The sequence below is a fragment of the Emys orbicularis genome, chromosome 1 (genome assembly GCF_028017835.1).
Source record: "Emys orbicularis isolate rEmyOrb1 chromosome 1, rEmyOrb1.hap1, whole genome shotgun sequence".
NCBI lineage: Eukaryota > Metazoa > Chordata > Testudines > Emydidae > Emys > Emys orbicularis.
The window spans coordinates 133,235,580-133,249,607 of NC_088683.1; the positions used below are offsets into that span (position 1 = coordinate 133,235,580).

The 14,028-nt window shown below is 44.2% G+C and overlaps 1 protein-coding gene across 1 annotated transcript in view; it reads left to right on the forward strand.

Moving 5' to 3' along the window:
- The window catches only part of RIBC2 (RIB43A domain with coiled-coils 2), a 31,233-nt gene that overhangs the window by 298 nt on the left and 16,907 nt on the right, over positions 1–14,028 (forward strand). The window contains exons 2-4 of the mRNA XM_065423730.1: positions 4,735–4,816; positions 8,451–8,795; positions 9,547–9,665. Coding sequence (XP_065279802.1) covers positions 4,735–4,816; positions 8,451–8,795; positions 9,547–9,665 — 546 coding nt within the window. The remainder of the gene's footprint in view (positions 1–4,734; positions 4,817–8,450; positions 8,796–9,546; positions 9,666–14,028) is intronic.

The following is a 14,028-nucleotide window of genomic DNA, read 5'->3' on the forward strand; positions in this document are numbered from 1 at the left end:
GGCCACAAGTACCTGGAAACGTGGCTTCGTCCAGGGACCAGTAATACCCAGGAGTGACAGTGTTGCGGTTTTTGTCCTGGGGGCTGAAAGCACTTTACAAAGGTGAGTGTCTTTATCCCCAATAATAGACGGGGAAGCACCGAGCCATGCTGGGTGGTCTCATATTTAGAAGGCACACACTCCAATTTAGACAGCCTCTCAACATTTCCAGTGTTGGAAGATTACCTCTGCAGTTCTTACATGTGTAGCCCATCCTGCTTCCATTGAAACCAAGGACAAAACTTCAGCTTTCTTTAGTGGAAACCGAATCAGGCCCTGTGTGGGTATATATTTAGGTTGCGTTTACACTACTCACACCACTTGCGGTGGCTTGTAGGGTGTATGTAGCTACACGCCACAGTGACAAGCAGGCAGAGTCCACACTGCGGTGTGTAGCTGCTTAGCTACTCATGTCAGTGAAAGGCTGTACAGCAGGGGTGAGGTAGTGGGGAGCTGCTGGAGCCTTTCCCTATGGCAAACATACCTTTATATCTATAGGGCTTGATTGCCCACTGCCCTGCACCTTAAGTCAAGGGTGGCCAACCTGAGCCTGAGAAGGAGCCAGAATTTACATTGCCAAGGAGCCACAGTAATACGTCAGCAGCCTCCCATCAGCTCCCTCTCCCCACTCCAAGCGCCTCTCGCCCACTGGCAGCCCCGCTGATCAGCGCCTCCCCACACCTCCCGATCAGCTGTTTTGTGGCATGCAGGAGGCTCTGGGTGGGTGGGAGGGAGAGGAGCGAGGGCATTGCAGGCTCCAGGGATGGGGTGGGAAGGGGTGTAGTGGGGGCAGGGCCTGTGGCAGAGCCAGGGGTTGAGCAGTGAGCACCCCCCCGGCACATTGGAAAGTTGGCACCTGTAGCTCCAGCCCCAGAGTCAATGTCTATACAAGGAGCCACATATTAACTTTTGAAGAGCTACAGGTTGGCCACCCCTGCCTTAAGTAGTCATTTACACTAGTGCAGAGCAAGTGGAAGGTGGACATAAGACACTACCAAATCAGAATGATAGCAACACTGCTGTAAATAACTGCACAAGGTACTGACAACTGAGAATCAGACCCATTATGTGTCTGTCTCTTCCAGTTTGTTTTTTGCGGGGGGGACTTCACTAACTTACAGAGGTGCAATGAGGCTAAATTATGTTTGTAGTCCCTTGAGAGCCTCAGATATACTATAGGTAGGTCCCTATCAAATTCAGAGTTCATTATGGTCAATTTCATAGCCATAGGATTTTAAAATTAGTAAATTTCACAGTGTTGTAACCCTGAGGGTACCAACCCAAAAGAAGATTTGGGGGGGGGGGGGGTCGCAAACCTGTAAGCCACCCTCAGAGCTGGACTCTGAAGGCAGCAACCACAGACCTTCCTGCAGCCACAGGAGGTTCCCGGGGGTGGAGGTGGGTCTGATCTCCCTCCCCCACCACCCCAAACAGCTGTGCAGGGGATGGACAAGTCCTGTCCCTCCCCAACCCAGCCGGAGCTAGGAACCCCGTTTGCTGGGGTGCTCCCAGCAGCACAGGGAAGTTCGGACCCAACTCCACAAGTCTCCTCCAGCTGCAGGAACCTCTGGGGCTGCTGCCCAGTCCCAGAGAGTCCTGCAGCAGGGGATGGCATCTGGAGGTGGGTCTTGTCTCTCTCCCGCTCCCCCAGAGTGGCTGTGCAGGAGATGGACAAGTCCTGTCCCTGTCCAGCCCAGCTGGAGCTAGGAGCCCCCTTTGCTGGGGCACTCCTAGGACCAAGGGGACATGGGATTTCACAAGGAAGGGCTTAGTTCACGGTCTGTGACACGTTTTTCACAGCCATTAAGGGACATTAGAATATATTAGAATATATAACCTTCCTTCAGTGTTATTAATGTATTAACAACTTTTTATTAGTATCACATAAAACTAGATTCAGAATTGGTGAAATCAGGTTCAGTCCATTGACTTCAGTGGATTCGACCTGTTTATGACTGGTCTGAATTTGATCCATAGAGTGTTAGGGTTGAATTTTTTTACTATCAATGAGTCATTGGAAGGATAATTTCACTTAGATTTTCAAGAAATCCTTGGATTTATGCCTGGGGCCTTTATGCCACAGTCACCTTAGTTACAAGAGAATAAGATGGTCCAGTGGTCCATCTGATCCAGTATCCTGTCACCAGTAATGGCCAGTGCTAGATGCTTCTGAGGAGGGTGCAAGAAATCATGTACACCTCTACCCCAATATAGCGCTGTCCTCGGGAGCCAAAAAATCTTACCGTGTTATAGGTGAAACCACGTAATATCGAACTTGCTTTGATCTGCCGGAGTGCGCAGCCCCGCCCCCCCGGAGCGCTGCTTTACCGCGTTATATCCAAATTCGTGTTATATCGGGTCGCGTTATATCGGGGTAGAGGTGTACTTGGCAATTGTCAGACAGTCTGCCCACACAGGTAAAGTAACTAGACAACTGAAGACCAGTTTCTTGCACAGGGACATTCATCCTTTGGCTCTTGCCATGACATATGTGTCTACCACATGATTTTAAAAGTTTAAAAGATAAATCCTCACCTGATGTAAATCTGCATATCTCCACTTAATGGAACTATTCTGATCTATACCATCTGAGGATCTGGCCCAAAGACTTTTGCACTAGTATGTTGAATCAATTTGCAGGAGAGACAAACATAAGAAATGAAAGATAAACCTAACAAAGGATTCTTTAAATGTTTTTTTTGGTTTAATTAAAATAGTGTAATGTATTCAACATGTGAAAGATAACATTCGGAGTGGGGGTTGTCCTGTGCGCTGAAATTAAGCATAGCACAAAGTAGAAAGATCCTGCAAGCCTACAAAATATACAGTATATTCGTGCTTCCAGTCACATTTTTAAAGTGCCCATATACTACATACGGGCATCGATTTTAATATTATCAGTTCTGTTTAACTGCCTCTTCTGAAGAAGTTTGAAGCAAGCCAGTATCTGACTTCTGAACACTCCACAAATGTTGGAAAAGAGACTGAATCAAAAAGGGCAGGGTGTGTACAGAGTGGTTCACTGGCATGGGAATGGGAGTCTGGAGACCTTATCTCTAGTCTTAACTGCTATTAACTTGTGTGATCTTAGGTAAATTACTTTCCCTCTTTATGCACCTTACCTCATCTGCAATACGGGGTTAATTATGTTTACCAGTCTTTGTAAACATGCTCTGAGATATTGAGCTTTTTTCATTTATAGAAGAGCTAATTGAATTTAGAGCTCATTCTTCTCAGCATCAGGAATGTCTGAAAAGCAAATACACAACCCAATCAAAAATGAATATGAATTAACATATACACAGTATGAATATGTACAAATAAGGTGTAAAATTACAAATAAAGAAAGATTATTATAAGAACAGATTAGAAAAACCAGTTGGAAGCCTCAGCATAGCAAATAATTCATCACTGCAATTCTATTGATATCTTGGCATGCAGTTAGTGGAATGACTAGCATTTCAGATGCTCTCAGGTTGGGATTCTGGACTATTCAGATGAGTACTAGATGTGTGATTTGGAGCAGTTCTTTTCTGGGTATTTTCTGGACAAGAGAAAACTGTTCAGAGAAGGTATATAGCTGGTACAGTAGTTCAAAATTTGTATAATCTGTCCAGTCTTTATCTGTCCATTTTATGCCTAGAATCTACCAAAGGAAGCATGTTTAATTTTTCCTTAACTTATTACTGAAATTGTGAAGAACTTTATTAACCAAATATTTCCTCATAACAGTTTATATTTAGAATCCAGTACTGCATGGTTTTGAACTTTATTTATCATTTGAAGGTATTCTAGGACTTCCGCTGCTTTCATACATCATAAGATCAGACTTTGTTTCTTCACCTAATCAGCATATTCAGCAATCCTAGGTAGCATCGCACCATATGTTTTTTCTACTGTGATCTGTTTTGAGGGCACTTGCTTAATCCAAATACAGAATAATTAATACCTTGCATTTTTCATCCAAGGATCTAAAAGTGCTTTACCAAAACAATTAAGGATTATTATCCCACCTTTATAGATACAAAAAGAGATTAAGTCACTTGGCCAAGATCACACAGAAAATCTGTGGATGAGTCAGGGACAGAACCCTAGTTGCATGCTGAAAACACCAGACACCATGCTTCACACTGAAGGTTGAAAATTCCCTCTTACCGCCATCTCCGCCTCCAACAGATGTTTGAGTCAAAACGGTACATTTTACAGAAGTGTACAAACGGTTTAGAACTGAAAACTATTATAACTCTTGAGTGTCAAAAACCTTTACAACTATTTAATATATGTAAATGGATGAAAGATAAGTAACTTAAGTAGGAATGTCCTCTACAGTGGAAGAAACATTTCATCTAATGTATTGGAGCTCAACCTAACCTTGTAATGTTATGTTGTTTCGGAATAAGAATGTACCTGTTGCTATTAGAATGAAGTGAACAAACAGGAAGATTATTGTTGGATTTTCTTTTTGCAGCCACATACTTTAATGGTAAATTACAGGCACTTTACTATTTAAAGCCATTTCACTGGCAATAACGTAATTCACAGCTGTCTAGAATTATAATTTTGCAAGGCAAATACATTCATTTCTGGCTCAAGTGGACATTTTAATATACAAGGTTGGACTAGAGCCGGTAAACAGTAAATATTTTCAATAGAATAAATAATTTTTACAGAGTTTAATTTTTTTCATTATAATAGGTTGATGAGGATGCTTTGGATACTCAAATCAATGATAAAAAGATTCAAGAGGCAAATGAGAGAGCACGACATGAGACAATTGGTATATTTATTGCTATATAAATAATACAATTTTATATTAGTATATGTAAACATTTGTACTCTGTTTTGCAATCTTTTCTCTCCATTTTCTCCTTTTTAAATGTTTCCACCAGTCTTTTCCTGAATATTTGCTGCTGTGGAAATATAGGCCAAGATGTTAAAAATTGGTACCAAAAGTTAGGCACCTCTGTAAGTGGTCTGAAGACTACTCCTGGGGGAATTCTGTGCAGCTCTGCATGCACATAATTCATGTGCTGCGTATCATTTTTTTCCCCCACAGTCAATAACTTCTGCCAGAAAGTTGCGGCAGTTATGCTTTTTGCCTACCAGGGGCTGCTGTGGCACTAGAACAGAGCAGCCACTCCCGAGCAACCCCCAGCTGCGATAGGGAAGGGAAGAGGATGCCTTCTTCACAATGCTGGTGGGGCCAGGTCAGGAGGTAGGGGATATGAGGGGACAGACAGTGTGGGGCACATGGGGCTGCTGGGGGGGGTGTCACAAACTGGGGTTCATAAGGGTTATTGGGGGAGAACACACTGGGGCAGGGGCTGAATGGGAGTGGAGGCACAGAGCCACATAGGGACAGGGGGAGGGATGCAGGGACAGATGGGGGAAGGGGAGTGGCTGAGTGAGGGCACAGAGACATGGGAACAGGAGGGAAGTGATGCAGGGCCACATGTGGATAGGGGGAGGGAATGCAGGGACACATGGGGGAAGGAGAGTGGCTGAGTGGGGCCAGATGGGGAAAGGGGGAGGGGATGAAGGGCCACATGGGGAAAGGGGGAGGGGGTGGCTGAGTAGGGGCACAGGGCCACATGGGGTTGAGGAGGAGGTGCAGGGACACATGGGGGAGGGGGTGGCTGAGTGGGGGCACAGGGACATGGGACAAGGGGGTGCAGGGACACATGGGGATTGGAGGAGAGGGTGCAGAGACACATAGGGTGACTGAGGGGTGCAAGGGGACAGGGGAAGATGTGTCTGACTGAATGGGAGAGGCCAGGGGTCAGCCAGAGTCTGCATGGGGGAGGCTCCCTAACAATTCTTCCCTGCCCCCCCCCCAAAAAACCCTGTTCCATATTTCTCCCACCCACACCCAACAAGCCTCCAGGTTCACTCACAGGCTCCTTCCCTTTCCCTCAGCTCCTCTGTTACCCCTGACTCCCCCAAGCCTTTGCACTGCTTCTGGGAGGGGGGCTCACGGTTCTGTATTGTAGCTGAAGTGAATTACACAAAGTTCTGTATTTATATGCCTAGTAAGGAATCTATTTGACAAAAACCATTTCCTGAATGTTTTTCATTGTCTGTATTATTACAGACATATTTCAAAATACCTGTCAGCAAGTAAGTTAGCAGAATAATTTAAACTGGTGTGATTATATTGTGTTATTTTGACAAATAAAATATGTAGAATTTTGCAGAATTTTGAAATATGTTTAGAATTTTTAATTTTTTGGCACAGAATTCCCCCAGGAGTAGAAGACAACAGGAAGTGTTGGCTTTTCAGCCCTTTTGAAAATCAGTTTAACTTAAAACATATCAGTAGTCCCAATGAACCCTGTGCGTAAAGTTAAGCTTATGCACAGGGCTACGATTTTGTCACGGAGGTCACGGAATCTGTGACTTCCAGAGACCTCGGTGACTTGAGCTTGCAGCGCCTGGGAGCTGCAGGTCCCCCCATTGCCCGTGGTGGCTGGGAACTGCGAGGCCCCAAGCTCCCTGCCACCAGGGGCAGGGAAGGGAGTGTCCCGGGAGCTCCCAGCCGCTGTGGGCGGCGGGGGTGCCCCACAGTTCTTGGTTGCCATGGGCAATGGATGCCCCGCAGCTCAGAGCCCCGGGCAGAGGGGGGCCCTGCAGCTCCCAGCCAGGCCCCCAGGTGTAGTGTGGGGACCCCGCAGCTCCCTATTTGTCATGCATATTTTTAGTAAAAGTCACGGATAGGTCACGGGCTTCCGTGAATTATTTTTTATTGCCTGTGACCTGTCCGTGATTTTTACTAAAAATATGCATGACAAAATCTTAGCCTTAATTATGCATAATACTTTAAAGGATCAGACTTAGGATCCTCACTTTAGGCACTCATTTTGAAAGCGTATGCTGTAGGAATCACCTACCGCTGTATCAGCAAATAAAGATACATATGCACTAAAATGGTAATAGTTATCTGAGCAAATTTGTATTTCCTTGGTTCCACATTTAGTTTCTAAATATAAATTAATTTCATAAACCTTGTCCATATGTGAGCACATGACTGATTATGTTTTTCCCTCTTAATTCAGACATAGAAAGTATATCCTATTTATTTTTGTATCTCATCTTTGAAACAATATCTGTCATCACTTGAGGGGGAAAAGATTTTTTTCCCCACACTGGGTAAATATTGCCGTACCTACTTAGGTGAAACTTCCACTAAAGTCCATGGAAGTTTTCTATCAATAAGGTCTTCAGGGTTTAGCCCACTCTATATATTTGGATTTTTTTTTTATATTACATCATGTATATGCTACATGCCATTAGGAAAGTGTATTTTAATTAATCTGATTCAGGGGTGGGGGTGTAAAGTACTCATCAATTTACTTGGGGAAGGCTGTACAGTTCTGCAAATATTAATAGAACCTGTGCCACTGAAGCACATGCATTGCAATAACTCTTTTCTCCTAGAGGTGCTCATTATGGACAGCCATCTGTATATAGATTATTTGTGATAGAAACATAAATAATCTATACCAGGGTTGTGAGTAGGAGCCATTGCTGAGTCGGGGCATACACACATAATTATGCTGACCACATCCCCTGACCTCGAGGCTGCACCATGGTTCACCGTGGTTGAAATGGCCCTCTATGATTTCATTTACAAAGGGCCCACAGAGTAACCTCTCTGTGGGTTCAAGAATTGCCAAAATATAGTAGCCAGCTTCCGCACTGCACAGCCGCTGCTGGTCATGATTTTCCTGGCAGGCATTGATTCACAATATCTAACAGAATTTGCCCTTTAGGAAACTTCCAGAACACATGCATTCTGACAGAGGCAATGGTATTTACTTGTGAATTATAGTTAAACAGTTAGACTGTGTACTCGTGGGACGGGATCAGTTGCAATGTTGGAACTGGAGGAGGGAATTAACAATAAACTCTCCAAAAAGGGATGGTGTTTGCCAGTATTTTTTCCAAGCTATATCATTGGTGATACATCATTTTAGAGCTCTTGATTTGTTATTTTTATAGTTTCTTGTGTTCCTAATAAGTAACTGTGTTTCAGTCACTACTGCAAATTAGTAGTAGATTCTGAGGAATTGCTCTACAGTACCTGGGATTGATATGCTACACAAAATGTGATAAAATAGACCTATCTAATTTTATTAGCAGTCTTATCTTCTGTCTTTATTTTATGTATATTTTTTTATTATATTTTCCAGCAAGTTTCTGGTGCCAAAAGTGATTCTTAAAAATTGAGAGGTTTTATAATAGTGCTATTCAATCAGCTTAGAAAAATCATTTGCCAGCTTTGACCTTCTAAATGACTTAAGTCTAGTAGATTTATTTTCTAGTCTTTTTTTCAAGATCACATTCTTCATTTTTTACAACCCCCTGTACATTTTGAATCTCACAGTTTCACCTTGTTTATAATCTTTTTGTAGCTGGTGAAATGAAGCAAAATGACAAGATCATCTGTATGTTAGAAGAACGACAGAAAGAGGACATCAAAAACCTAAACAAAGCTATCACTGAGTTTCAACAGAATTTTCAGAAGCCAGAAACTCGGCGTGAGTTTGATTTGTCTGACCCACAGGCCCTGAAGAAGGATACTCCTGCTCGCCTCTCTGATAAGGACTCTCGATGTACTATATCCGGCTTGCAGAAGTTTCTAGGAGAAGATTTAAACCATGATCGGAGGGTGAAATTTCAAAAGGAGCAGTCAAGAGAATGGTCTCTACAGCAACAGAGAGACTGGAAGAATGCATTAGCAGACCAGAAATTTGCAGGTAACAAACGAAGGTAGAAGTTTGATTTTCATGCTCTTTTTTTTTTTTTTACAAGTTCTACTGTGAATAATTCGCAAAACTGTAGAATATCCCATTATGCCAGTCTGTGATATAGGAAAATTTCAGTGTATTCAATATTCATTTCATAAAAGTGCTGTTGGAATTTTAACTTCACATAGACATCCTCTACAGACTGACAAAAATGAACTTGTTTTAATGTCTCAGTTAAAGTACCTGTATTGAGAACTTATGATGATCCCATGAATTTCTAATCTTCTTTTCCCCTATACACCTGAAATTGAGAGACTGAGTGGTTTAAAAAAAGCTTGTGTATTTTGAATGTTTGATTCAATGAAGTCAAGGTACTTGTTATGCTTTTATACTAATGTTACAGTAGATAAAATGAAGCTCTGATTTATTTTTTAGTTTCTGTCCTGAAATAAAGTGTTTTCTGGGGATAGTTACAATATTTTTTAAAAACATTGTCCAAGCAAGTTTTGAACAAAAAAGTAAATAAAGTTTGCTTCGTTTTTTACATTTCTAACCTGGATTGCTTGATACGTTAATTTACTGACTCATTAAACATTCTATGATGACAAACCTTAGCCATGGAATTTGGAAAGGGATACATGAGGTGGCTTTCTGTTTAATATTATGTGAATAGTTCATCAGCTAACAACTGTTTTAAAATGACAATTATATATGCATGGATGATCAACCTTATCAACTAAATTCTGTTTTAATCATTTAGAGGATCTCCATGACAAGAACAGGATAGACCTAGATCAAAAGGCTATGGAGCTACAAAGAAAAGACATAGAAACCAGACAAGCTGTTTGTGCAGCTACCAAGGATTTTAATAGGACCCAGGTAAATTAATATTGGTTATAAAGAGGAAGGAATTGAGCAATTATTTTTTTTGAAAAGTCATGTAACAAAGTACGAGTAATGATGTTGCCACAAAGATTTGTCAGCAATTGAGTTCAAATGTTATTTTAGTAATCAGAAAATACGTTTTATGCACTTCTCTAAAGATATCCTCGGCCAGCTTCCAGGAGCCAGCAGGGGAAAATGTCTGCCTAGATCTGGAGCTTTTGCTCAGCCTCACTAAAAACTGTCAACATCCACTGTACTAACACCACAGTTTTTTGTCTCTGCATGGCTCATCCTGCTCTTTAACATCATAGTAGCAGATGGATCTGGTTTTGAACTCCCCAGACTCACCAGAAATTGTGAAGAATCAGAGGGTCTCTGATAGCTCTGTGCAGGGCAGCATGGCAGCATTCGAGAAGGAGTAAGTTTACAGTAGGCCTGGAGCAAGTCTACAATATGATAAAGCAGATAGCTGAAGAACAGATCCTGCTTATGAAAATATCAGAGCAGGGGTTCTCAAACTGAAGGTCAGGACCCCTCAGGGGGTAGAGAGATTATTACATGGGGGGTCGTGAGCTGTCAGCCTCCGCCCCAAACCACGCTTTTCCTCCAGCATTTATAATGGTGTTAAATATATTAAAAAGTGTTAGTAATTTCTAAGGGGGATTGCACTCAGACGCTCGCTATGTGAAAGGGGTCACCAGTAAAAAAGTGAAATTAAAACCATAACTGCAGCACACCAGTTCAGTTTGCAGGGGCTAATCTCCAGGATCAGGGAGGCAGAAGTTAGAATGTCTACCTTAGAAGACAATATGAACTCTATTATGATCAGTGCAGACCAACCATGTCTGATCCAAAAGCTGAAAGATAGAATTGATCTGTAAGGCCAGTCCAGAAGAAATAATTTGAGGGTGGTTGGATACTGTAGTAGGTTCGTGCCGGGGCTCGACCCTCCTGGGCAGGAGGGGAGCCACACCGACTCACTATTGGTGGAACAAACAACCAGTTAGGGCAGGGGCTCAGACCCTCTGGTGCAGGGGCTGAGCCAACAAATAGTTAGTCCAGGGCTCAGGCCCTCCGGCAGGGCTGAGCAAACAAACAGGTAGTCCAGAGCTCAGGCCCTCTGGTGTAGGGGCTGAGCAACAATACAGCAGTTTAGGAGCCCAGGCCCTATGGTGCAGGGGCTGAGCAAACAAATAGTTAGTTCAGGGCTCAGGCCATCAGGCAGGGCTGAGCAAACAAACAGTGAAGGAGCTCAGGCCCTCTGGTGCAGGGGCTGAGCGACAAACAGTTAGGTAAGCCCAGGCCCTGGAGCAGGGCGGGGCACAAACAGTCACAGCTCAGGCCCTTTGGTGCAGGGGCTGAGGGACACACTGTTAGGGGGCTCAGGCCCTCTGGTGCAGGGGCTGAGCAACACTCAGGTAGGTAGACTCAGGTTCCTACACCTGAGCGTTGGGTGAGGGGGAAACCTGCCACCCAAGAGCGGGGGTGGGGGGGGCAGGTCCACCCACTCCACTGCGTCCCAGCCCGGGGCCCTAGCAGCGGCTCATGTCGCTGCTGGTCAGTGGAGTGTCCTGACCGAAACACACTGACATCGGCTCACATGCGTCTGCGGCCTGACCGGGGTCGGCTACCCCCGGGCTACTTCCAAGTTCCCCCTCCGGGCCTACCTCGTCCGTGGCCCCGGATCCAGGCCAGTCCAGTAGCATCAGTTCCTCTCGTCCAGGGCTTGGGGGCAGGTCCGGCAGCTCCTCGGGGAAATCCGGCCACTGGAGCTCCAGCGGTTCCTCCGGGTAACAGCAGGGGCGGAGGGGCTCTGGGGGCTCCTCGCCTTCGTAGTTGGCGCGGGGCAGGTCCGACGGCTCCTCCCAATAACGGGTGCGGGGGGGCTCCGGCGGCTCCTCCTCGTAGTGGGCTCGGGGCAGCTCCGGCCAGTTAGGGCAACGGTCCCGGGTCTCAGAGGTCTCCCAGCCACGAGCTCCCGGCGGCACGTCCGCTCCCTGCGGCGGCTGGGCCCTGACTGAGCTCCGGCGGCCCGCCTTTATACGTCCTGTCCCGCCCCTTGACTTCCGGGGGGCGGGAACAGGCGGCGGTGGCTCCGCCCATTCAGGTGCCTGCAAGGGTGCTCCCTCTGCTGGGCAGAAGGGGAGCCACACCGACTCACTACAGATACCCTGAGGAAATGGGAAAAGACCTGTAGAACTTTTGTGTAAGACACTATTTGAGATTCTTTCCTTATACCCAGACACAGAGCTGAATATAGAAAGGACCCATTGCTCCTAGCCCCCAAACCCTTGACTAATTCCAAGCCAAGCATTTATATTAAATTTTCTAAAACACAATGTGAAAGAATCCATTCTTAAAAAAAAAAAAAAAAAAAAACCTGGGAAAAAGGAAACCTGAGCTGGAAAGGGCATAGAATAGTGATATTTCCCAACTACAGCCAAGAGGTAATTGAAAAAAGAGCCCTATTAAATATGTCAAGGAAGCAGGCCACAGAGAAAGGACTGACCTATTTTATAGCCTTCCAAGCTCTTTTTAAGATCAAGGTGGATAGCCAGGCCCTTAGCTTCTCTAAACTGGGAGAAGCAGAGAACTACATTGTATTGTTTTTCTATAGAACCAAAATTACATTGCCATGGGATTTACTATTCAACACTTGTGATGCTGGGTTGTTGTTGTCAGAAGTGAAGGGATCCAGAGAAGTGCCCACCTCAGCTCTGTACCTCCCATATCCTCCATTGTACCCATATTTAAAGCCAGGCAGAACCATCAGACATTCATAGACTCAAATCAGCACAACACATCCCACTGAGCAAGAATCCGGACCAACCTGGCTCCAGTGGAGACAGTAACTATATCCTATTCACTCTTTGAAACACCAGGTTGATTGCTTTGCTTAACAAACTATACGAATTGCAGTTGGTCATCTATCAGTCCAGATCTCCTGACTGTATTTCTAATAATGGTTATGGGCTTTTTTCCCCATTGGTTTTGTGCTTGCAGAAGGAAGAGGAGTGGGGTGTGGGAAGGGTTGCCTTACTTAATGATTTTAAGCTCAGCATACTGGTAATGTATTCCATTTAAATTGCAGATGTTGGTATTGGGTAACGTGCACAGGGATGAGGGCATTATTTCACTTCCTGTCTGTTTTTAAAGAGCTGGCCATTGGAGAGCCATACACTGGGATTTTGGACCGACCTGTATATAGGAGGTGGTAAAGTAGTTTCTTGTTTCTCATCCCTCATTTTTCCAGTGGATCCACAAGCAGATATATGTCTGGTAGGACTCTAGCCTCCAATGCATAGTTATGTGCATTTAGCCCAGAAACCTTATTTAAAATGTATTCAGCAATGTTCATCCTTTTCCCCCCCCCCCGTTATCTCCTGCCTTTTGTGTGGAGAAGCACCAAGGGGCAGGATTGGACATATTCTTATATTTTGCATTTGATGTGGAACAGAGAGGATGTGTTCATTCAGGCTACCCCTCTAACTTCCTGATTTTTTTATCCCACTCTGACTTGAGAGCATTGGTCTTTCATGCCTTTGCCTTATTTTACAACCCCCCTATCCTACCTCCTCTTAACTCTTTCTTACCTACTTAACCTCTAGCCACTCTAGCTTCTCTTCTCCATCTAAATGCCTTTGTGACCAGAGTCCCAGGGGGGCCACACTGAGGTTATTTAGTTAGGGCAAACTGTAAAGAATGGGGCAGACAATCCCCAAAGCTGGTGGATATTTCAATATTCTATCCAGCCAGCAGAAAACAGCTTCTACAATACCTTACTGGTTGCACAGAAGCCAAACAGTTCCCTTATAGCAACCCAGCCTTGGGCTTCCACCCAGACACCTAAGTCAAATATGACGAGGATTACTGAAAATCTTATTCATGATGTAAGAAAGCTCTACTAATCCCAAAGGCTCGGACACATTACCTCCCAAGTTAATGAATATTTCAGATCTTACCCAAATAGACGCTTACAGCCGATTCTTATTAACTGAACTTAAATTTATTTAAAAGAAAAGAGTATATTGATTAAAAGATCAGCATACATACAAACATAAGTACAGTTCTGAGATTAGTTTCATAGTAGAGATGGTGAGCTTTGGAGTAGCAAAGAGTTCTTAGAATTAGTCCATAGATTCAGTCCAATGTTCATTTCCAGGGTGATCCAGGTGGGACTGGAGATCTCAGTTTTATGCATAAAGAGAGAAAAAGGATCATGACCCAAGGGTTTTTTATACAATTCCAGGTCTTCTCTTGACAGTTCAGAGTTCTTAGGCGAACAATAGGCAATCATCGAGACTCTGAAGGAGACCTATTTCTGAAGCATCACCAGTAATTAGCTACACAGATTAAC